Source organism: Pygoscelis adeliae, unplaced genomic scaffold, assembly GCF_000699105.1.
Source record: "Pygoscelis adeliae isolate BGI_AS28 unplaced genomic scaffold, ASM69910v1 Scaffold23, whole genome shotgun sequence".
Classification (NCBI taxonomy): Eukaryota; Metazoa; Chordata; class Aves; order Sphenisciformes; family Spheniscidae; genus Pygoscelis; species Pygoscelis adeliae.
Genome location: NW_008824540.1, coordinates 186,353 through 212,011, shown reverse-complemented (window position 1 = coordinate 212,011; position 25,659 = coordinate 186,353). Strand labels below are relative to the sequence as shown.

The window sequence follows — 25,659 nt, the reverse complement described above, 5'->3', positions numbered from 1 at the left end:
AAAGGGTCATTTGTAAAATGCCTTAGATTTGTCGTACCTTTAATGGTCTCTGCTCAGAATTCTGAAAAACATTGATTAGGCACATATTTGGATTCAAAGCCACCAATAATGTAGCCTCCCAATGAAAGAATATTTAAGAATGTTGAAGTTTCTTTTGACAAAGTGAGAGATTTATCCTTCTCTGTTTTCACCTGGGATACTAGTCAAAGAGCCTGGAGTTTAGAAGTTCTCTTCAGATTTTTCACATTCTCTTTTTAACTAATATGTCTGTGTTCACCTGATGATTTTAATTCACTTTTGGAACTTCGTCAATTATCCCCATAAAATGGGAATAGAAAGGAGATCCAAAAAAGTCAACAGAAAAGGAAGACTTCACTTAGATATTATAGGAACCTCTGTTCCCAATTAACATTAGCATTAGAAGTTATAAGAACACACTCAGAAGACATTTATAGACTTGCAAATTCCATTTTCTTGCTGAAATTTTCCTTGATTGTTGGTATTTTCAGTTTTACGTTGAAACTATGAATATCTTTATAACAGGTGAACTAAGGGACTAAAGTAGGCTATCTCAGTTGTGTTCATGCAAGACTGAGGCTTTCCACTGCTATCTAGAAAACACTTCTAGTGGAAAACTTTGAGGAATGTTAAAATTCTGGGAATATATGAAGTGAAGGTGAGGAAGAATGACACTTGGCTGTTCACTAAGCAGTTGGGAGAAAGGAACCATTCATCTACCTTTACTCTTATTACTGAAGGAATCAATCTTCTCTCCAGGAGACCCTTTGCGTTATGAGCATCAATACAAAAAGATGTTTGATCCTTCCCTAGAGGTAGCTCATGAGATTGTGCCAAACAGCACAAGCAGTAGAGATTGAATCTTTCTTATTGCTCACTGAAATACAGCTTGCAAACTCATTTAGGTAACTTCCTCTGTCAACGTCATCAGACAATCTGATCAAACTACAAAAATCATGTAATTACAATTACAGAACATGATACCTAGCAATAAATAATCTAGAGATGATCTACAACTCAAAGGAGCTTTGTTCTTGAAGCTTTGCTCAGGAAGCTCTCGCACACAGTTTGTGAGGTATATGAATGAGAAAGTAGTATAAATTAAAGGAAGGACACAAAGCAGATAAAGTGAGAGCACACAAAAGCATAGAAAGGAGATGGAAGGCAGAGATCACAGTAAAGGGTTAAGGACGAATAAATCCATTTGGGACTGGATTCATTAACTATAGTGAAGGAATTGAAGATTTTAATACTAGAGAAATCCCAAAGAAGCTTTCGCCAGAAGGCAAAAAATAGTTGTGATTATGAGATAATCATAGGATCACTGAAAAATCTTAGCTGAAAGGAACTTCTGGAGGTCACTGGAGGTCTCCAGCTCAAAGCAGGGCCATCTTCAAAGCTATAAGGGGGCATAACACATCTAAGAGGAAGGGAGCAAAAAAGCAGGAAGAGCACAGGGCAGAGAGTACCAGAGCTAGAGGACTGTTCTGTAGGTCTGGCATGTTTGGAATAGTTACTCAGGAAAGAAAATCAAACTTTTTAGTCCAACGTATAGCAAAAAAATAGTAAACCCTTTTGTTTCAGTACAGTGTATCAGACCTCTCTGCCCCATCTTGAATGTGTCCTCTTGTATGCCTGCCACTACTACCCAGTGTGGTCTTACTCTAGTCTGTTAGATTTGCATTATTTTCACAGAGATTTCATGGAGATTCAGAGAGTTTAGCTTTATTTGTTCTGCAGCTGCTTTCCAGTACAAAGAATTCATAAATATCTTACCAGTTCTAAAGAGTTCTTAATGCACAAGGTATTATTAGTATCTTTCTGGAAGCAGTTTCCCCATGGGATTGTTGACATTTGCAGGCAAATTTCCATATTGACAGCCTACTCTCTACAAAATGCTAATAGGGAAAGTAATAACACCACTTACCAAAACAGTCTTGAAGTTTGTCAGATTGTATATATTACATAGATGTGCATGCAAGATGATAGCACATTTTATAATGGGGGGAGAGAATGAGAATGAATTAAGAGGGACTTTACAAACTTTTTTTTTTGTTTGGTTTTGTTGCTTTATTATAAAATAAATATAAACTCCAATCTTTTTCAGGTGTACAACTCACCTGCAATCTCCAAACCACTCTAATAACTGGTCCTTTTGTTAGTACATTTTTGTTAATTAGACAAATTTCTTGCAGCAGTTTGGCAGATTTCTAGTTTTAAGATAATCAGTGCTGACATATATTTCAGTCCTGCACATTATAAAACAGCCAGATCCATTCTGTGTCCTATTAGCATCATGCCTCAAGAGTAGATTTTTCAAAGTGAATGCTCACTGTTTTAAGGAATAACTGAAGCAGAAACATTGCTCTGATTCACCTACATTAGAGACTTGCTTTCTTATGCGTGAGACTTTTCCCAGAATAAACAGTTCTGCCAGAACACTAAATACCTGTAAAGTGAATCAATTTCATTGAGTATCAGCCCCTCCACCAGCAAGTCCTCTGCGAACTTACAGAAGTCCCTATCAACAGCCAGTCTGAAGTCTTGAATCTTCCATCAATTCCTGTGGGCAAACTTTAAAACCCCTGTGTAAGAAGAAAGCTTTTTAATACAGCTACTGCTGTCTGAGACTTCCTTTTCATAGTAACAAAATTCCCATGGGCTTTATGAAAATAAATTCTACCTGAATGACTTTCAGAATAACAGTACTGACATCAACAGTCTTTTGTGGTTTTGGTTTTTGCCCCCCCTCCCCCTTTTTTTTTTTTTTTTTAAAGTTAGACTGGTATAGTTAAACAGTTATTCTTATGAAAGCTGAGTGAATAATTTAACCCAGAGACAGCCTGAACTATTTTAAAAGGGTGAAGGATTTTACAAAGAAATTGATAAATTTTATATGTTTTCATGATCTAGAACAAAAATCTTCACCTAGCTTAAGATTAGAATGAATGCCTATGCTTTTGCATCATCAACATTAAATATTGATCTTAAACAGTACAATAACAACTTTTTTTTTTCTCATTTTGACACCTTTTCAAGACCTTATGAGGCAAGACAATACTTAGGAAGTTCAACTATCTATTCCAGTACTTTTTTAAAGAGAAGTAGAAAGCACTCATCACACTTCTTAATAATTATTAGTTTTGACACGTTAGAAGACTAGACATAGATCTAGGAAGGATAAAATATACTACAGAAACAGAACTAAAATGATGAAAGAATGTCTAATATGTAAGTGAGAGTGGTAATATTCAGAAAATAGTGGGTTTGATTCAGGATGGTGTATATGTAACTAAATTTTCTGGCAAGGAGAAAATTATGCAGAATCTACTAAGTGTAATGTTCTATTCTGGTAGTGGGTACTTTTAAATATTGTTACCATTGTTAACCAACCTGAAGTTGGTTAGAATTTTTTTTTTTTCTTGTAGCACAATTTGACTTTTCACTGATGAACCTGAAGGCACTGATCCCTTCTCTTGGATCATGCTAGTAATGGTAGCAGTAGTAGCAACCGGAGCAATAGTAGGAATAATAGCACTGCAGCAGACTTAAAGCATTTAGCGCTCTCAGGCTGGCAACTCCCTCTGCCTTAATGCAAACAAAATTCTGCAGCTCATAGACAATGCTGGCGCTCACCTCCTGAGTAGATCAGGGAACCACAAAATATACTGGTTCTGTGGCCAGAAATGTGCATTTTGAGATTCTGGTACTGATTCACAAAGCCCTGAACAGGGAAATGTCACGTGATCCCAAAGATTGTCTCTTCTTTGGGGACCTAGTTTGGTAGCCAGGAAGAGCCATACTCTACACCATCTTCAGAAGACAGCGTAGGAATATCTTCATCATACCTTTCCCCAAAGAAACAGAGGAGAAGAAAATCCATCATGCCTAGAAGCCAACGACTAAACCAAGATAAACAGGGAAATAAGCATCGAACTTGGAATTAGAAGCATCACTTCTTGAGCAGGATGGAGAACTAGCTGCCTTTTGACAACTGTTTTGTTTTTTTTTTACATAGTTTTGTGCAGGCTTTCCTTATTGCATTGATAAATACATTCAAAAGAACGGCAGATTCTGCTACAAATCATATTATTATGATTTTATGGTCCATTAGTAGGCAACTTGCCAAGGTTCTAATTCTCCATATGACAGTCTCATGTAGTGCTATCAGAAGTAACATATATTTTAATCTCCTACCAAAATCTTAGGAATGTCTTTTCTGCTGCAACTGTAAAACATGAAAAAGAACTGGCAAATTCTTTTCATAACTTGCTGTTCACTGATGGCACTATGAGGTGGCAATATCCCTGTGCACCTAAAGAAAAGATATAACTGCACCTCACTAATTATATACTTTATCTGTTTATTTAATGTAACTATAGGGCTTTCAATATTTATTCAAAATTTCAAGGAGTTTTATATGTCACTGCTGCAAATTATTTCTCTCTGTGCATTCTGTTTTCATCTGAATTGTATAACTATATCTTTCTGTTATTGTTTCTGTTTCTACCAAAACTCACTGATGAAAAAACTGCTTATATTATTATTAGAACATTCACTTTAATGTTTTTACCCTAATTTTTGCAAGCTAACTGTTCCAAACTCTTATTCTTGTGAGCTGTCCGGCTTTTTCACCTATTTTATTTCTGAACAGGGTTTATTGGCCCTCTATGAAAATAACTCTGAAAGTTATTTCTTTGTGTAGTTTTTGTAATGATTGTATTATCCTGGGATCCTTTCAGTACCGCATCACAGGGTATTATATATTTCATCAACGAGGTATTGCTCTAACTCAACACTTCGGTATCTTATTCCCTGAAGCTAGTATGAGGAATATGCATGGAGAAGCAAATACAGGAGACATATAAAAAAAGACAAATTATCTTTGTTTTTTTTCCCAGTATCTGATTGTGTCTGATAGCCTTGGAGATTTTTGTTTTGTCTGTAAAATCGATTGCATAATGATGTCTCAAGTATTTTGATTTCTACTATACTGTGGTATCAAAGCTCTGTATGTGCAGTATCCTTTCTTGTGGTCATTTTTTACTGTCTCTAGTATTTCTTTAAGTCTGGGGGATCTGACAGAACCTGGCAGGTACCCTATTATTTTAGTTCTCCTGTTCTCTACAGCCTCTCCACAGCCTTACAGATCAGGAACTCTTTATGGACCCTTCAAAGATAAGTTTGTGCATTCATTGCATTCAAGTTGGTCCTTTAGGTAAATAGTGAGAAATTATCTGTTTTTTCATTCTCAGCCATTGCAGAGCATTTTGGAGACACTCAGGAACACTGCAACTTCATCCCAAAAAGATCGGTGATCTAGTAAACCCAGAAATCTATTTTACACACTGGTATACTTACCAGCTGCGTAAACACACTGGTATACTTACCAGCTGCGTAAGAGAAATATGTGAAAAATTCCCAATAGAAAGTATCTTCTAAATCTCTGAAATATAAACTTTTGTATCTGCCCTGAAATATAAACACTTATCTTGCTTTCAAAAAATCATGTTTCTTATTACAACCACAGATATTCTTATTATCCATCTAAATGTCCAGTACTTTATGAATCCCAGTAATCTCTTGAAGTTAACATCATCTGAAAGCCATATCTAGAAGCTGGTTTGCTCTGTGTCTGTTGAGCAGATATTGAACACACTCAGTTCAGTTGCTAGAATTAGTATCTAAAAGGAGTTTCCTGACACAGTCTTCCTTGCTATATTTCCAAGTACAAATTTCTAGTGAAAGCTATAATCCTTACTTTGATTCTCAAATCAAGATATTCTCTGAGTCCTTCAACCATCAGTGTTTATTTCTCTCTGCAGCTTTTATTCCTTCTTGTTGAACACAAAGACTTCAAGGGTACTATTATTTGTCCTATTTGCAGCACTGCTTTGAAAACTTTGCAATACATGTTTATTTTTCTAACTGAAATTGGCTTTATAACTGGAAGAAGTCCATCCATTTATATTTTAATGCCACCTTTCTCTTGCAGTGGCTGTGATTTGGGGGTTTGCTGTTATTGTTGCTTTTGCTTTTGTTGTCAGCACTACTATATGCTACAGAGAAACCTTAATTGAGTCACCCACAATTATTTTTACAACCACCTATTTTCTTTGAGAATACATCACTATTTGGGAGAAATTTGTGAGTCGTCCTTTTTCTTCTCCACATTCAACACACAGTTCCCAAAATCACAGAATGGTTGAGGTTGGAAGGAACCTCCATAGATCAGCAAGTCCCACTCCCCTGCTCAAAGCTGGGTCAACTAGTGCACATTGCTCTGGGCCATGTCCAGTTGGATTTTTAATATCTCCAAGAATGGAGACTCCACAACCTCTCTAGGTGACCTGTCCCAATTTTTGACCAATCCTGAAGTAAAAATATTTTTCTTCTTATGTTTAAATGGAATTTTCTGTATTTCAATTTGTGCACATTGCCTCCTGTCATTTCACTGGATACTACTCAGATGAGTCCTCATCTTTGCTCATCTTCACTCATCTTCTTTACTCCCCCTATCAGGTATTTAAACACACTGATAAGCTCCTTCTGAGCCTTCTCATCTCCAGGCTGAACAGTCCCAACTCTTTTAACCTCACCTCGTACGACAGATAGTCCAGTTCTTAATGATTTCATGCCCCTTCACTGGACTTAGTCCAGTTGCTCCATGTCTCTCTTGTACTGGGGAGCCCAGATCTGGACCCAGCATTCCACACATGGCCTCACCAGTGCTGTGCAGAGGGGAAGGATCACCTCCCTCAACCTGCTGTCAACACACTTCCTCATGCAGTGCAGGATGCAGTTGGCCTTCTTTACCACAAAAGCACATTGCTGGCTCATGTTCAACTTGCATCCACCAGGACCTCCACATCCTTTCTTTGAAAAGCTGCTCTCCAGCGAGTTGGCCCTGCATGTGTACTGGTGCATGGCATTATTCCTCTCCAGGTGCTGGACTCTGCATTTCCTATTATTGAACTTCACAAGGTTCCTCTTCACCCATTTCTCCAGCCTGCCGAGATCCCTCTGGATGGCAGCATGACCCTCTGGTGTATCAGCTATTACTCCAGTTTTGTGTCATTTGCTAATTGGCTGAGAGTGCACTCTGTCCCATCAACCAGGTCATTAATGAAGAGATTAAACAGTATTGCATCCAGTATTAGCCCCCAGGGGTACTCCACTAGTGACTGGCCTCCAGCTGCACTTTGGGCTGTTGATCACAACCCTTTGAGCCTGCCATTTAAGATAATTTTCCATTCACTTCACCATTAATTTATCTAGCCCATACTTCAATGTGTCTTGTTTTTACATGAGTTTCTCTCAATCTTCCTTAATTCTTAGTAGCTAGGGAGGTTATTCAGGAATCTGAATCACTTCCTATCATTGTGTGCTATTATTACAAAGAATTTTAATTGACAGATCCTACACCAGTCCTTAAAATAGCTCAGCCTTAACTTTTTCCACTCCCAAAGGAACAGCCATTCACTATGACTGTATTTCTTCCCTCCAAATCAGTCTTTCATCTGTTATAAAACTTGTGCGCTTGCTCTGAATTTTCCTATTTCCATTACTCTTACCAAAGACTTAGTCAAAAGCCTTTAATAGAGCTAAGCAAATTGTATCTCCTTCCTCTTTCAAATACTTTTTTATAAACTTTTTCAAAGAATTCAAACAAACTAATGAATTGTGAATAATTCTATGTTAAACTGTATTTTAAAATCCTATTACCATCTATTTGTAGTCCTTCCCCCATAATCTGTAGATGCTTCAATATAAAATATAGTATTGTTTTATCATCTTTCTTATTCCCTAATACCACAAGGAGTTTTCAGGAAGTACTAGTACTGAAACAATTAAAGGAACAGCTTCAGTGGTGTGCCCTTGCCACCAAAATCCCACTCTCTCTCACTGTATGCTGCTGTTAAAGAACAGTGCATGTTAAAGAAAAAAAGGATTGCCTCATCCATTCTCGTGGCAATGAACTCTGGTGTGCTTTAGGAAGTATCTGTCTAAACAGAAAAAAACACTGATCATTACATCAACATTACTCCCACAGAGGAAAGTGGTGGAACTTCCACTGATTTCAGAGGGGACATTTGATCAATGCAGAGTGTATATCACATACTGAGACTAAAAGTGGAAGTAAATGTCTTATGAAAGGTTCAGAAACAATAAGGCTGAAGCATGAGGATATCATACATTTGAGGGTAGAAATATGATGTTGATTCTACATTTCTTTTGCATAAAACAAGCACAGCTACAAATAGCTGCCCAAAGGATGATCAGTAGAAACTGAATTCTGTCAGTGAATTGTAGTGTAAAGTCAAGAGAAGAAAACACTTCAAAAAACTAACAATAACCATAACATCATTTCAGCAGAGCACCACTTATTGTTGAAGCAGTACAATCTTTCTGGGTCTTGCAGATCCTGCTGTGTTCCTGGCTAAGCAAATGGTGTCAGAAGCTACAAATGCCTTTTATCATGTCAGATGAACTTGAAGACTGCCACTCTCACAGCTAAATAACATTTTGGCCATAGCCTCCCACCTATTTTTCAGCTTTAGTCTTAGTTCTGCAATTCCTTGTGCATGGACTTGAAAGTGAATGCCATAAAAGGCTGTAGATATGGGATAGATAGCACTTAACATAAGAGTTTTGGCGTTGATGCTGTACACACAACATATGCTCCTTCTTCCATCGTAGATCCAGTTACTGATTTCACAATGGATTTGGAAGAGTACAGCAGTGTTGTAATTTTCAAATTAGTGTAGGTAAGAAAATGGCCAAAGAAGTGGACACAAGGAAAGGCTGCCCATCATTTAGGCTGCCTGTCAGGCTGCCTGCCATCCATCTCTTCTTCGCTGCTGTCTCTTCCTTTTTTCATAACCGAATCGCTTTTCAAACTGACATTGTAGATTTACTTATCTTTCCAACCCCAAGTTTAACAGTAAGAAAGGTAATGCGAGGGAGAAAAAAAAGAAATCTCTGTTTTTCTGTAACAAGTTGCACCTGGAATGGAGAATTCTAAGCAGGCTGTCAAAAAAAAAGGCATTTCATCCTCATTATTCATTCTATTCTCTTTTAGTTATAAAAATAATCCTTCTCCATTCTCCATACCATTCTCTCATCATAGTACGTGTACTACCACTCATTTGACTATGTGAAATAATGTGTAGAAAGCTACATTTAAGTTTAATGCTATTGAGATTTATTTCTGCAAAATAATTACATTTGGATGGATTCCCAAAAAGACTAGTGACTACTCCTTTTTTCAGTATGATTCAACGTGGCTTTTAAATCTTATTTCAAATTAACACTTACTATGCACCTGCTTATAATTAGGCTTAAATTATATTTTATTTCATGCTGCACATTTCACATTATATATGAAAACACTGTCAAGCACACTGAAGTGTCAGTGGTTACCTTTTTTAAAGGGCTAACCATAAAACTCTAGATTTTACTATTTACAATAGAAATTTACTTAGTTCAGAATGTCAATTTAGTTGTGAAAGTAGGTACAATAATAAGAAAGAATTTGTTGTCTTTATAAAATATGTATGTGCTGTTAATTCTGTAGCGAGTGCTAGTGATGTAGCAGCAGAACAGATTCCATTTTAACCCAGAGTTGAAACAGATGAAAGCAGAGGGGGCTCAATAATGTCAGTAGCACCTGTTACAGATAAAACGTCTATTGTGTCATCTGGCAATGACAGAAGACACCAAAAAAAAGGAAAAAAAAAAGAAAAAGGAAACGAATATACATAAAATTAGTTCACAGTTTTGATTAAAATCACTGCCACTGAAAGATAGTATCATGAAGTGCTCTTAGCAGGACTGGATCTATTGATCCAGGTTGGGATTTTTTTTTTCATTTGGTTTGTTGAGATCTATAACTTTAAAACTCTGACTGTGTCAAAATAAATACCCTGTAATAAAAAGGTTAACTGAAATGTTCTTTAAACTGTCCTTGCCTCATGTAAAGATATTTTTCTGGGACTACTCAGTCAGACATTTCTTGACTGTTGCAAGGCTTATCTGAGGCAATGGAAGTTCATCAGACTTTGAGGCCTTTCAAATGCACAGGCAAGTATTTATTGTATCTTTACTTGGCAATTTGCCTATTAAAAGGCCAGAGGTATACCCTGATAATCAGCAACTACTAGGCACCCATCAGATATGAATTAATATCAGCATATTTAACATGCAATTCACTAAAATAGGTTAATAGCAGATACAAGAAGAAAGGATGAATTTCTCAGACAGTACTATATAGTGTTCTCTTCTAAGATATAAGAAATATGAAACACAAACGGGACAAGCTGTTGATTTTAGGACACTGAATGCTTGCAACTGTTCCTGGGTAACCTGGCAGCCTTCTATCACATACAGAAAAACATGGTGAATTTACATAGGAATCACATAGGCACGTAGGGTTTTGTTTATTTGTTCTGTGGAATTAGGGAATTTACACACAGAGAAAATTCTCCTTTATCCAAACTGGCTAAAAAACCCATGGTGTTAAAAAGAACACAACATCTCAAGATAGTGTTTCTTAAAATCTGAAAATTATAATTTTCCTTTCTAATTTTTTTAATACTATGTGTCAAATATATTATTTACCTATCTCAGAAGCAGCCACTGTGATGTTGTACCAAGGTGTCTCCTCTCTGTCAAGGATCTTGGCAGTCTTAATGGTCCCAGTACTAGGATCAATGGTGAAATACCTATCTTCTTCTGTGTTATGAACAATGAAATACCTATGAAGAAATAAAACAATAAATATATGCTCATTTTAGTATGTATCATCCAAAGTAACAGAAAGCTACATAAGAATATTACTTTCAAGCTTTTAAAACCATAGAAATTTTTTTAAATACCCTAAGAAAAATTCTATATTATGGAGACACCCAAAGTAACACCATATTTCATTTCTTTCATAATGTTACATTTCTTTTGATACATAACAAGGTTTCCACTGTGAGTCACAAAGATATAAATTGCTAACAGGTGATATTTTACACAGGAGTATAAAATCTTGTCAAAGGTAAGCTACACACATATTTTGACTAAAAAATCATAACATGGAAAGACAGAAAAGAAAACAGAAAGATATTAAGATATTATTCTTCTGCTTATTTGCTTGTCACTGCAAACCAGTGTGCTCAGTCCCGGTACCTGTTTTGAAGCATGTCCCTCTGACATGAAGTTGATGACATGATGACATAAGCTGTTTTGAACATGACCATTACATAGACTAGTAGCAGAAATGGCTGATTCCCAGAGCTGTAATTGACACTAGCCTAGAAGCAGAACTAAGCAGCCCTGCTTAACTCCTTTGGCTTCTGGGCACTTTGCCTAGCAGGGAAAGTAAAAGCCTTGAAGTGGATAATGGAAGCAGAGGGAAGGAACACAAAGGAAGAGATTGACAAGACATTTTTCCTCAAAGCCAGAATCATTTACAACAGCTTTTAACAAATGAAGCAATTACAGACCCCTATCAAGCCTTCTTCACTAACTTCAGACCTGATGAAAAAAATAAGGAAAAAGATTCTAAGTCTTTTATATACCACAATTGTTTTTCCTCATAGTTTGTCAGCCCTGCTTTCATTCTGTGAAGTCTTTAATATATGGAAGCTCTATATAGGTCAAAATGATTTATCTGTCCCATCCAATTGCTCTTAATTCTACATCGCCAGAAGTGTAATTGCCAGCTAATAAAAAGAGTGGTGCACATAAAGGCTGCCAAGACCAAAAAAATAAAAATAACTTCAGTTTTATTTCTCTCACAATGAACTTATTTAGACTATTTGTGGAAAGGAAAAGCAAACAAGCAAACAAACATTTCATTGAATGAAATATTAAAGTAAGATATGACATGTGAAAAAGCAAAGGAAATAAAGCACTAGAGGAGGAGGCAGCAATTTGAGTGAGTCACCTTAACTGGTCAAAGGATAGGGCACTCAGTGGAAAAGCCAGCTAGGACTTGATGACTTAGGTCAGATCTTGTTGCAGAGAACCTGAAGCCACCCCTCCCACCTGCAAGAAGTGTTTTACATCTGCCTTACAATATGCTATTTTGGCTTGTGACACTCAAGATTTTCTTTTCGTACTTCCAGTATTTTCAGCAATTAAAGAACTGTAGATCAGGCACTGGAAATCAAAGCAGACAAAACTAGGTTAGAAAATCTTTCCTTCTTGCCTGCTCTTCGTCTTTGCTTTCAACATTGTGAAGAGTGAAACAGCTCTCATATGACGGTGGGAGCTGTTGGAGAGACGGCAGACCCAGTTCCCACCCATTTTATGTTTCTCTGGAATAAGGATTTAAGTCACTGTCTCCCATCTGAGCTACAGTCAGAACCTATGTGTGGTTCATTAACTACCAACATCTGAGAATACCTCATTCTAAAATACTCCAGAAGTGCTCAGTAAAGACACTTTGGATGTGCAAGATGGCAGCTGAAGTTGCTTCAAACAGGTAACAGACTCAAACTGTCTCCATACTGAAAGCAGATTGGCAAGATCTTGACTATACAGGGGATGGGACAATCACTTTTAAGAACTTAAGTCAGGAAATATTTTTTCAGAAGACATTATTTAATCAGTGTGTCCCAAATTCAATGAAAAAATCAAAACAAGTAATGTTGCCAGAAAAAGAACAAAAAAAAGGGCTGAATTTCTAATTGCTGAAACACAGTGGGCATTGCAGAAACACTTCCAAAAGTTGGTATGCTTCTCAGTGCTCAGTAAACTCAGGAAATGAATTAAAAGCAAACTCTTGACCAACATTCATCAGTCACTGATCATGACATGCTGAATGTTACAGCTATCCAAAAAAAATTATGTTGCTTTCAAGGAATATTGGAATCCTCTGAAGATCCATTACAAAACAAACAGACAAAAAAGGACCACACAACTATCCTGTTGGCATTATTTTATGTGGTGGTATTGGTCCAAGCTACCAACACCTCCTTATTTTGGAATCAGGATTTGCTTTTCAATTTTAGAACAATTGATTTTTCCAGTGTTTCTGCAGGTTTCAGTCTTCCACGAAGCACAGATTTTCAGTTTCTCCAAGTGTTTATTTGGCATGGAAATGTTTTAAAAGATTGTGCCAATATCAGTGAAGAAGTCGTATCTCCCATGCGCACAGCTAGCCTTACCTTTTACCAATTACAAAAACTTTGGAGACAGTGGTATCAACCTCTAAAAGTCCATACAGCTGCCATGCTTGCCACAGAGTTCTGCTGAGATTTGAACTTTGTACAGAAGATACACGCTTCAGGTGGAGGAATCCCCTCATGCCTTATACCTTATGTCCAGCAGTGTAGGAAACCTGAGCTATGACAAATAGTTGGAACATCTTGATGATACTACTATTAAGGCAGAAATAATGAACATTTGGTTGTGTTGGGCAAGATGGGCAGTGCACATATACACAAACATCTTTTACATGATGAACTGAAATGCTGACAGAGAAAGCATGGGAAGCAAATTGTCCCTCAATTTTCTTGGAGACCTTAGCAGGACCCTTTACCGGTAGAGCTTACAATCAGGTATGCAATGATAAAATTTAATTCCTTCTCTCCTACTACAGCCTTGTTTTTCTTGACTCTAGGGGTCTCCTGATAATTACAAGAATTATTTGCTAAAAAAAATAAAATGCTTCACTGACCTGTTCTTATGTAATGTATACCACAAATCCAAACAATTTCTAATACAAGAGTCTTGTCCCTGCAAACATTTATTACTGTGGACATTGTTTACTTATTATCAACATCAGTCACAGTGACTACTCTGTGAGTCAGAGTTGTGCTGACCACAGAACCATAAAAATAGGGCTATTTAGTATTTGTTGACAGTAGCTTAAAAATAGACAGAATTTCAAATTGGTCTTAAATGAGAAAAAAACTTAAAGCGGTAAGAATACTCAGCTGCTTGTATGTGTGTGTGACTTCTAACAAATTATTACCTCTCCCTCTGTAAGTAAAGTACAGAACCAGAACCAGAAAAATATCTGTTCCAAATACCAAGCTTGTGTAGAAAAACCGAAGTTTGATTCTGCTATGAATTGTGACTTAACACTTAATTTTCATAGGCATATAGTAAAAGATGGTCTTATTTTTTTTAAATATGAACACCTTCTTCTAAATCAGTTATTTAAATGTATTCTATAGAAGCTCAAAGCTCTCATTTGAAAGAACTCAGTATTGGAAGAATAATTTCAATTGTATTTTCTGTGTTATTAATGGAAATAAAGTGATCCTAAGGTAACTTATTGTACTAAAACTTTTACTTCCAGTGATACTAGAATAATGAAAAATGTTTCTAATTTATCCACAGCAGCAGTTCCCCTTCTTGTGCAAACTTTTGCATATAGTTACAGACATACTGAAACATTCACAGCTTGACAGAATTTTTCTTGATCATGAATAAATAAAGGAGTGGCCCTTTCTTATGCTTTCCCATTATTATAATGTTCAGTTCTCCTCCATTACTCCAGATTCTTTCTTAAAATTGCTTTGTGTATCATATCTAAAGCAGCCATTTGCACTGCTGTGGTTCCCAACCTTCATGAATGTCTCAGTAAAACAAGCTACAGAAGATATTTCCACACAGTAGAAGAACTAGGTATGCTAGTCTAAAGCCTTGCTCCCAAGTGCTCTAAAAATATTTTGTACAAGAAACTCCCTTGGTAGAGCCACTCATTTTTGTCACATCTAAGAGGACATTTAGAACAAGTTTCATTGTATTTACAAAGCTCTTAACATTTTAGGCCTTTAAAATGTTAGCCACTGATTTATCTACATGTTGAGCATAGATACCAGCTACATCCATAAATATACCATACTCCAGAGCCAACAATGCTTTACGTAGGCTTCTGAATTTATTTCACCTAGTAAAAAATTCACTTTCAGCTAGGTAATAGTGGCACCAAAGATAGTCATACCCTTCCCTCCTACCCTTCCCTCTGCCTCTACTGAGCTGCTTTTCAATGCTTTTTCTAGACCACAAAAAACTAGTGCAAGTTTTGAATTTCAAAGAGTTACTTCAAAAGTGAATTTTCACCTTAATTCAGTTGACTGTTTCTTCTTACTTCAAATGCATTCATTTAAAAATGAATTTATATGAATATGAGTGCCTTCATCATGAGGGCGCTCACAAGGCAGGTGCGGGACAACCAGGGGATCAGGCCCAGCCAGCACGGGTTCATGGAAGGCAGGTCCTGCTTGACCAACCTGATCTCCTTCTATGACCAGGTGACCCGCCTAGTGGACGAGGGAAAGGCTGTGGATGTGGTCTACCTGGACTTCAGTAAGGCCTTTGACACCATCTCCCACAGCATTCTCCTGGAGAAGCTGGCGGCTCATGGCTTAGACAGGGGTACGCTGCGCTGGGTCAAAAACTGGCTGGACAGCCGGGCCCAGAGAGTTGTGGTGAACGGAGTTCAATCCAGTTGGCGGCCGGTCACGAGCGGTGTTCCGCAGGGCTCAGTATTGGGGCCAGTTCTGTTCAATATCTTTATCAATGATCTGGACGAAGGGATCGAGTGCACCCTCAGTAAGTTTGCAGATGACACCAAGTTGGGCAGCAGCGTTGATCTGCTGGAGGGTAGGAAGGCTCTGCAGAGGGACCTGGACAGGCTGGATCGATGGGCCAAGGCCAACTGTATGAGATTCAACAAGGCCAAGTGCCGGGTCCTGCACTTCGGCCACAACAACCCCATGCAGCGCTACAGGCTTGGGGAAGAGTGGCTGGAAAGCTGCCTGGCCGAAAAGGACCTGGGGGTGTTGGTCGACAGCCGGCTGAACATGAGCCGGCAGTGTGCCCAGGTGGCCAAGAAGGCCAATGGCATCCTGGCCTGTATCAGAAATAGTGTGGCCAGCAGGAGCAGGGAAGTGATCATGCCCCTGTACTCGGCACTGGTGAGACTGCACCTCGACTACTGTGTTCAGTTTTGGGCCCCTCACTACAAGAAGGATGTTGAGATGTTGGAACGTGTCCAGAGAAGGGCAACGAGGCTGGTAAGGGGTCTGGAGAACAAGTCTTCTGAGGAGCGGCTGAGGGAGCTGGGGTTGTTTAGCCTGGAGAAAAAGAGGCTGAGGGGAGACCTCATCGCTTTCTACAACTACCTGAAAGGAGGCTGTAGCGAGGCGGGTGTTGGTCTCTTCTCCCAAGTAACTGGCAAAAGGACGAGAGGAAATGGCCTCAAGTTGCGCCAGGGGAGGTTTAGATTGGATGTGAGGAAAAATGTCTTTACTGAAAGAGTAGTTAAACATTGGAACAGGCTGCCCAGGGAAGTGGCTGAGTCACCATCCCTGGAAGTATTTAAAAGACGGGTAAATGAGGCGCTTAGGGACATGGTTTAGTGGGCATGGTGGTGTTGGGTTGATGGTTGGACTCGATGATCTTGGAGGTCTCTTCCAACCTTAATGATTCTATGATTCTATTCTATGATTCTATAATATTCATTGCAGATATTTTTTTACAGTCATTTACTCATGACAATGCTGTGTGAATTAGCATACTTTTAACCATTAAATCAGCACATCTGAGTTGCATGGCACGTGTTAATAAAGAGACTTAATAACAAGACATGCTTAGGTAAACAGCTCTCCATAAACTGTTTACGTCCAAACCAGCAACAGAATCCAATTTTAAAGAAACTATATTTAAAATGATCATGAATATAGAAAACATATTAGTCACACTATCTGAAGAGAATCTGAAGGAAATTAAATACCAAAACTCAGTCCTGTTAGCATTGGGAAATGCAACATGTGCCAGCTTTTTATTAGGCAGAGTCACTCCACAGAAGGGCATTCCCAGCTTCCATCCATGTCCTTATTCCTGCTTCTGACCAAAGCAAGCCCCTGGCTCCTGTGACTTCATTCCTCACTTCCTGTCTTTTAGTGAAGCAGTGGTTCAGTGGTGACAGATATTCCCACCATTTTTAGCGAAAACTAAAAGCATTTGCATGAATCAGGAAATAAAGAGAAGTATATATGCAAGATGGGCCTTAGGCAGAAGGGTGCTCTAGACTTATAAATCTGTTTGCAGTATTAAAGTAGTTAGGCTCTAATAATACAGAGAATGCTTAAAAATGGAGAAAGTTTTAAAGGGTGCTAAAGGAGCTTAGGAACATTAATGATTTCCAAACTTTTTAGGAGGGCTTCTGAAGCTAAAACCCATAAGCATTTTCAGAATGTCTCTCCCTCAATTATTCAGCTTAAGATAATATTAACATCATTTTGTCACTTGACAGACAAGTGGCATAGTCTGTTACTATTCCAGTATGTCTCTCTCCATTTATTGTGTTTTAAGGAAGACCCCTGAGTTTGAGTTTTTAAATAGTTTTAACTTGTCTTTATTTTGTCTTTAATCAAGTCTTTAGCTTGTCCTTTCATTATACTATTTTTATTTATTACCCTACTTACCAACTGCAAACAAGAACTCTGTTACAAATTTCCACCCTGGCTACAAACCTGCTCTGGCTAATGAACTTCCAAAGCCACATTTCAGCCAGATGTGGATTCACAGGTCACAGTACTTCTTTGGGCTTTTGTATTGAGACATGGGTAAGTAGCCAGTTCTCTAATAACGAGTGAAACTGTTAACAAAGAAGCACTTAAAAAAGGTCATGGGAAGAGGATAGATCCTCTGCCAAACCAATTACTCACACCATCTAAAGACATCAATTAAAAATCAAATGCCATTATAAGGAAACCTCTTTCATTAAAAATTTAAGCAAAGAAACTTTTATCAGAAAGAGATGCTCAGACTGAAAGTATAGACTTTTTTTTTTTCTTCTTAAAAATACCTTAGGAAAAAAGTGTAAGCAACAACTGCACAGGGTGAGGGAGGGAGGTATACCGGGATGAACAGTGAGAGAACTGATCAGCTGCAACTCTCTGGCCAGCTGGAGAGCAACAAGAAATGGCTCATGGTGGGACATAACTCTGGCGCATGCCTTTCATCTTCTCTCTGCCTCCTGACAGCAGCACTCCTCATGAGCCTGGGAACGAGCAGCATCCCCTTGAAGCCAAATGAGGCAGTGGGGAGACATTCTGTTGCCATGACTGTCTTGCACTGCTACACTGCCTCCCTTCCAGGACCAATCTATTTCCCCATAGTTCAAACAAACTTCTCCAGGAGAGAAAAGCAATTGTGAAGTGTGAGTCAGAAGTCGGCTGCCAAGACAGCAGGTAACCAATTTTCTCCCTGCAGTGTGTCTGGTAGATTAAGGAGACATTAGATATTCCAGAGTTCCTCAGCAGAAGACTACTACTGAGAACAACAGCCTTCAACTGTGCTTTCCAGTTGTGAAAATGAAATACATTTGAAGAGAGCTTGGAGAAGGTAATCTCTCTCTTTACCATTTCTTTGCCTTTTTTTCAGATAGGCATAGCATAACTTTGAGGAAAATACTGTTTCTCTCAGAGCACTTGCGGGAACTCAGTTTGGTATGCTGTTCCCACTGAGTTAGCTCTGGTGCTGGTTGCCAGCTGACATCCATCAGCTGATCAGCAGTACTTTCCCATACAGGACTCCTGGCTTACCTTTCATACCAAACCATCAGCTCAGCAGTAGTAGCAGCCTTCCCCTATCCTTGTCCTGCAGATGTGAGGTGGCGGATCCCGGGAGGCACGGAGGAGTTGCAAGCAGTGAACCACTGCCTCCCAGCAAAGCCTCTGGGAGGCAGCCACTACTGGTTTGCATTTCATGCAGAAGTTGGCTTCCTGCTCCTGTTCTCTTTCCCATCCCCTATGCATTGCTAGCACACTGCTCACCTTGGACACTGGAAAATGGGAATGCTGTTCTTTTGAAGGAAATGAGCCATTTCTGTACACCCATCTTTTCTAGCTGACAATTTCTGTCTGCGTGCGTTAATCACTGATCATCTTTTCTAGCTAATTCTGCCAGCAAATGTAGGCTAAGAACAGGCTACACCCTTAGAGGCATAATTCAGAAGTCAAAGCGAGATAAAGCTTTGTCTTCTTTTCCTGACTTTATGGATCTCTTCAGAGGATTACAACTGTCCAAATGCATTTCAAGTAGATGTATTGATGGCAGAGCTGTTATATCGAAGTTGCTTTTTATTCAGAGAGATTAACATTCAGATTCCAACGCTGCTAAGAAATAAAGTGCAATCAGTGTTACATGAGAATCACTTTTTGTTTCTTAAAGGTTTACCAGCTAAAGAATGGTATTCTATTTATATATTATGGTTTTTTTTTTCTCCTTATACTAAAGACTAAACCAAATAAAACAAGATTGATAGATTTATGCCTATTTATTGGAGTTGAATAACCCTATCAAAAGACTACACTACAGAGATGTTCAGATATGAAGGCTGACTCCTAAAACCATAAAAGAATTTTAAGTACTGGAGGCATTCTGAAGTCAGTGGAAATTATAGAAACATAAAGATGATGTCCTGGCGTGAAAAATCAGGCTCTCAGAGGCACCATATAAAGATGATCTGTCATTTTTTTTTCTCACAGCTCTAAGTGAGGGATGGAGGTGGTTCTGGTTGCTGTGAGATTTTGACCACCATCCCAAGCTGGATGCTTCCTAGTCAGAACAGCTGTCAGAACAGCTTACCAGTTCCTGTGCAGAGAGATGGACATTTTTGTTAGTGGGAGGACTGGGGCGCATAGCTTGACAAGAATCAAAAATAATTTGAAGCCTCAGGGAAAAAATCAGCAACAGATCTCCCACCTCAACACTATAAAGAAATGTTTTAAAATGGTTCCTCCCTGTGAAGACAGACAGAGAATCAGAGAAGAAATTGGAGTAAAATTCCCCTCTGTCTCCAGCCATTCAAATAGGGTCTTCTTTTTCTGTTTTGATTTACTGATAATCTTAGAGAAGAATAATACTGGAGGAATACAGAGAGCGAATGAATGAAGGAGGTGGGATGGAGGGGGAGGACACGGCTCCTCTCTGCTAACTGTGAGCCATTCACATACCATGGGAACATATTGGTGTGTCTCTGTAGGTGTTGATCACAGGGTTATGATAGTGTCATGCTTTGAGGGTCTGAGCAGTGTGGAGGACAGATGTCTGCCTTTGCCTCCACAAGCGCAGGATTGGCAGGATCCGGGGGGGGATGTTCCCTCATTGGGCATGTGATGGAGGGTCAGTCACTCTACGTGATGGCACTGTTCTCAGCAGGCTGCCCTAAGTGCAGCTAACAAAGCATCCTGTGCACAGGATAGCAGAAAACAAACTGACCTTATTCCACTTACATGACAATCAAAGAGAAAGACAAATGAATACAACTAGGTGAAGAGGCTTTTATATTTTCCAGCAGGGGATCAATCTTATCCCCTCTCCCTACTGACAGTAGCGGGGAGCGGTGTAGAAACCGATCTCAGAGGACAGGAAGAAAAAAAAAAAATTAAAAATACAATTTTCATTTTCAACTCCCCCCCTGATCCCCTCACACAGCTCTCCTGCACCTCCCTTCACTTAATATGCTGATACTGTGTGAGCGAAATTTGAGTGACTGAGTTTGAATCAAAAGTTCAGTTTTTATTCTACCTCTACTAAATATAAACTTTACATCAGAAAAATAGTCTGTAACCAGAATCCTTCTCAACGTTTTGTCTTTAAGGTTCTCAGAAATAATAATAGGAATACAGGAAACTACATGGGTATGTTCTTTCATCTACATATGAGCATGCCTCTTAAAATACCATTTACTGAAAATGAACATGACTTTCTAAAGGCTGATGCCAGAAAGTATGGAACTTATGTCTATCTTTTACTACCAATGCAGCAAAAGTTAAAATAAGTTTCTCTGCCTGATGCAGGAATTGAAGAATGATTTCCTACACCACATTAATTGTTATAATCCTATGTACTTGTCATTCAGTAATTTTTCAGTATTCTATCTGAAAGAAACGAAGAGAAGGCTGTCAATTTAAATCAAACTAGGATAAGGCAACTTTGAATTTATTATAGCTTCTAGATATGAGATATGGTGTTGGAAAGCACATTTTTGTACTCATTAGTATATACATGTATCATAACCATTATGATACATTATCTATTATAAGGCAATATCATAAGACCATTAGAAAAGTGAGAAGCCAAAATCAGGGCTGAGATTGTACTTGTATTCTTCACTAACTTAGCACAAAATTAACAGTCTGATATTCACACACACACACACAAAAAAAAAAAAAAGAAAAAGAAAAAGAAAAAGGAAAAGAAAAAGCTTTTTCTGACTTTCCTTGGTTATTTTTGTTTGCTACTTTGTTTTTATTGTTTTGCTGTTGGTTGGCTGGTTCTGCCTTTCCTGGAAGTAAAACAATTGTTTTCTATAAAAGACAACCATGTGCACCTTTATGTTTCATATTTATTTCTTCTGTGTATTACTGCTTTCTTAGCAGTAGTGTCAAGAGTGCAATGAAGAAAGAAGTTCATTTTCTAGTGACATCAGGAAGGCACTAAGACTACTTCAGTTTCCTGTAGCTAATCAATTTCAGTCCCAGCGAATGGAATTCATTATTGTAAGGTAGATTACAGACTGGTTAGGGTTGAACACAAAAATGATTTGAATTCCATTGTATTAATGTAACAAAACCTAATCAACCTTCCAAGAATCCAACAAAATATAAAGTTATGTTTAACCAAGCCATGACAGACATCATTCTGAAAAGGGAAGGTGCTTGTATTTCTTATCGTTTGACACTACCATCACACGCAGAGTGCTGATCAGTACCCGTACCCTGTTCACCAGGAGCCCTCTGTTAAATACCTGGGAAGAGACCATACCTGCCCAGAAATGCAAACAACCTATGTCAAACATAATTAGTGGGAGTAACAAATGACCAGAGGGGACAGAGGCCCTGTCATTCTGCTCAAAACAGTGATTTGCCTCCTGTACCACTGCATGACAAAGATTGCACAGCAGCAGCAAAAGGAGTGAGCTGACATTACAGTATTTCTATAATAGCATGACTTATTTCTCAAAAACTACTCTTACCAGGGTACAGTGTTCATAAAGACATTCAGTTCCTCATAGGACAGTATCAAACTGAGGTCAAGTTAATATGAGGGAACTTGTCCATGTCATGCAGCTATTTTCACTATTATATCAGAATTTCAGAAAGTATCACGGTCTTAACTCTATGTCTTTGCTCTTTTCTGAATCACTAACTTGGAAGAGGCTTGGGGAACAGCAGCAACATTGTTTTTCTGAAAACCACTCCCCTGAGACCAGACCAGATGCAGTCAGAAAGCTCCAAGGATCATCGGGAGTATGCCTTGTGGTTAGACAGACTCACTACCCAAGAACCACCTACAGAAAGATGGCAGGGTTTCAATAGGCACTACCACAGCCACGAGGCAGTACTAGCAGCCTAGGGCTGCTCCCAATGCTCATATGCAACTTGCCAACTCAAAGCTGTTTTCACCCCTAATCTCCACGGAAGTCTTCTGTGTTCAGGAACAAAAAAGTTCATTTCTAAGTAAGTATGGAGAGATTTAAAATGAATAATATACTAAAATTAAATTATAATTAGAGCATGTAACAGTCATGCTTTCTTTCATATTGTATGGGAAACTTTCAAGACCTGCTTGTGCACCAGATATTATTATAAGACATGACTTAACCCTGATCTTTTCAAGCAACAAAAGATTTTGGTATAGAATCAGACTACTTGACACAATGCAATGAAAGTGGATTAGTTTCTCGTGAATGTTCCAACAAGGCAGTAATTCCTGTGAATGAATTACAATTTAGGATATTTTCCATTGATTTAGAACACAATTTTTTAAGTAAATAGCTATATTCAAATGACTCAAAAAATCTTTATATTTAAAATTAATACATGATGGTGTTTTAATATCTTTCTTTTTTATGCTTTCTATGATTATGTTTGATTTTCATGTTTCAATAGAATAATAATCTTTTATTTCAAAACATAGCATTTTTAAAAGTTTCCCTGAAAATACATTTCTATTTGAAGGAAAAAAAAAAATCAACTTAAAAAGAAAAATCCTTTAAACCAGCCCAAATTTCCAACCAGATAATGTCAGAATAAAAGAAACCTCTAATAGGTTACAGTTGTTATTACAGAGGTTCTTTTGCTGGTGTTGAAAAAGTAAAACACTAGTACAAGCACCGGCACAAAGTCAGTGCCCCCTGACCGCTCAGCTCAGGAACAAACTGAAAACACTGTGATGAAATCACAGTGAGGAAATAAGGACAAAAAAGCCTTCAGCTCCCTCTCTACTGATAACAATAGAGGTTGTTATTTATTTTTGGGTTTAGCTCAAATAACTTTTTAAAAAAGATTTCCCTTCAGCATTGTTAATTACTGTAACTACTCCTCTAACCATTATTCTTGTTATAAGAATTGTTCCTGCTACCAAAATAAACTGTTACTTAATTGGGCAGTGAACAAATCACAGCACTATATCCCTTTTAGCAGCTGGACAGCAAAGAAGTGATATGGTTGCAACTGTGTGTGCCCAATTCTTTATCAATCTCACACACAGCAACGAGCATCCTTATAAAGTGGAAAGGACGCACAAGTGGATTAGGAAAAACTGTTAAGCAAATCGCTGCTCTGTAGCTTGTCCTGTAGACTCATAGCATTTGGAGATTATCTGAGCCGTTTGGCTGAGGAACCGTTACTCCATTACTCCATTGTTCCACAGAGATCGGCTGTGCAAGTCCTGTCTGCAGTTATCTTCCCTGGAGACTGTGTGATCTGTGCTTTCTAAGAAAGTTACACTGAATCTTCCTGGTTTTATTTTTATAATCACTATTTTTATTTTGAATAAACTGGAAATTGTGTGGAAACGAAGGAGAGACGTGATCTCATTACCCTCAGACTACCTTTCAGACCCATCAGGCTTTCAGACAAACAGCGGAGGCGTTTCTAGCAAACCAGCACAGAATCATAGAATTATAGAATGGTTGAATGGTTTGGGTTGGAAGGGACCTTAAAGAACATTTAATTCCACCCCTCTGCCATGAGCAGGGACACCTTCCACTAGACCACCTCAAAGCCCTGTCCAACCTGGCCTTGAACACTTCCAGGGATGGGGCATCCACAACTTCTCTGGGCAACCTATTCCAGTGCCTCACTACCCTCACAGTGAAGAATTTCTTCCTTATATCTAATCTAAATCTACTCTCTTTCCATTTAAAGCCATTACCCCTTGCCCTATCACTACATGCCTTGGTAAAAAGTCCCTCTCCAGCTTTCTTGTAGGCCCCCTTCAGGTACTGGAAGGCCGCAATAAGGTCTCCCTGGAGCCTTCTCTTCTCCAGGCTGAACAACCCAAACTCTCTCAGCCTGTCCTCACAGGGGAGGTGCTCCAGCCTTATGACCATCTTTGTGGCTCTCCTCTGGCCTAGCTCCAAGAGGTCCATGTCCTTCTCTGGGGACCCCAGAGCTGAACACAGTACTCCAGGTGGGGTCTCATGAGAGCAGAGTAGAGGGGGAGAATCACCTCTCTTGACCTGCTGGTCACACTTCTTTTGATGCAACCCAGGATACGGTTGGCTTTCTGGGCTGCAAGTGCACTTGCCAGCTCATGTCCAGCTTCTCATCAACCAACACCCCCAAGTCCTCGGCAGGGCTGCTCTCAATCCATTTTCCACCCAGCCTGTATTTGTATTTGGGATTGTCCCAACCCATGTGCAGGACCCTGCACTTGGCCTAGTTGAACTTCATGAGGTTCGCATGAGCCCACCTCTCAAGCCTGTCAAGGTCCCTCTGGATGGCATCCCTTCCCTCCAGCATGTCAACTGCACCATACAGCTTGGTGTCATCAGCAAACATGCTGAGGGTGCACTCGATCCCGCTGTCCATGTTGTTGACAAAGATGTTAAACAGTGCTGGTCCCAATACCAACCCCTGAGGAATGCCACTCGTCACTGGTCTCCACTTGGACAACTCTTCTCAGTGTGACCATCCAGCCAATTCCTTATCCACTGAGTGGTCCATCCGTCAAATCCATGTCTCCCCAATTTAGAGACAAGGATGTTGTGCAGGACAGTGTCAAATGCTTTGCACAAGTCCAGGTAGATGACGTTGGTTGCTCTTCCCTTACCCACCAACACTGTAACCCCGTCGTAGAAGGACATAAATGCACTGTGTGCACACTTCTGAGAAAAACAGCATCCTCTGAGCTGCTCCTTTGCTTGCTGCTGTGAGTGGAGGGTGGGGCAGGACCCTGCCTCTGGTGCAGCAGCAGCTTACCTGGGCCAGCCTGGCCCTCTTCTCAGGTCATGCGCCACTTCCAACTTGTAGTTTCCCAAAGCCACAGCCAAATCTTGAAACAACACCAAGTACTTCTGCACCGCATCAGTGTTTGTATGTGAAATGAGGTGCAGGAAGAGGGGTTAAAGTTACCCGTTCCCAGAGCACCCTTTCTCCTCCTGCAGCAGGAGGCTCAAGGAGAACCTGAGGGCACACCAACCCAGCCTGGTACCTCTTCAGAGTCCCATGCACAGTGTTAGTCCAGTCCTTAGAGGATCAGTGTCTTCATAAAAAGCCTGCACGCTCACAAATGACATTCACTGTCAGTTCCACCAAGATGGATAAAGCCTGGCTAGAGAGTGGACCCAGTCACAACGTAATGATACATCAAGGATACCTGAGCTGCTACTGCCCT

General features: G+C 39.1%; 1 protein-coding gene across 1 annotated transcript in view; it reads right to left on the bottom strand.

The window, feature by feature from the left end:
* CDH18 (cadherin 18, type 2) overlaps positions 1-25,659 on the bottom strand; it is a 196,852-nt gene that overhangs the window by 23,833 nt on the left and 147,360 nt on the right. The window contains exon 7 of the mRNA XM_009321654.1: positions 10,639-10,775. Coding sequence (XP_009319929.1) covers positions 10,639-10,775 — 137 coding nt within the window. The remainder of the gene's footprint in view (positions 1-10,638; positions 10,776-25,659) is intronic.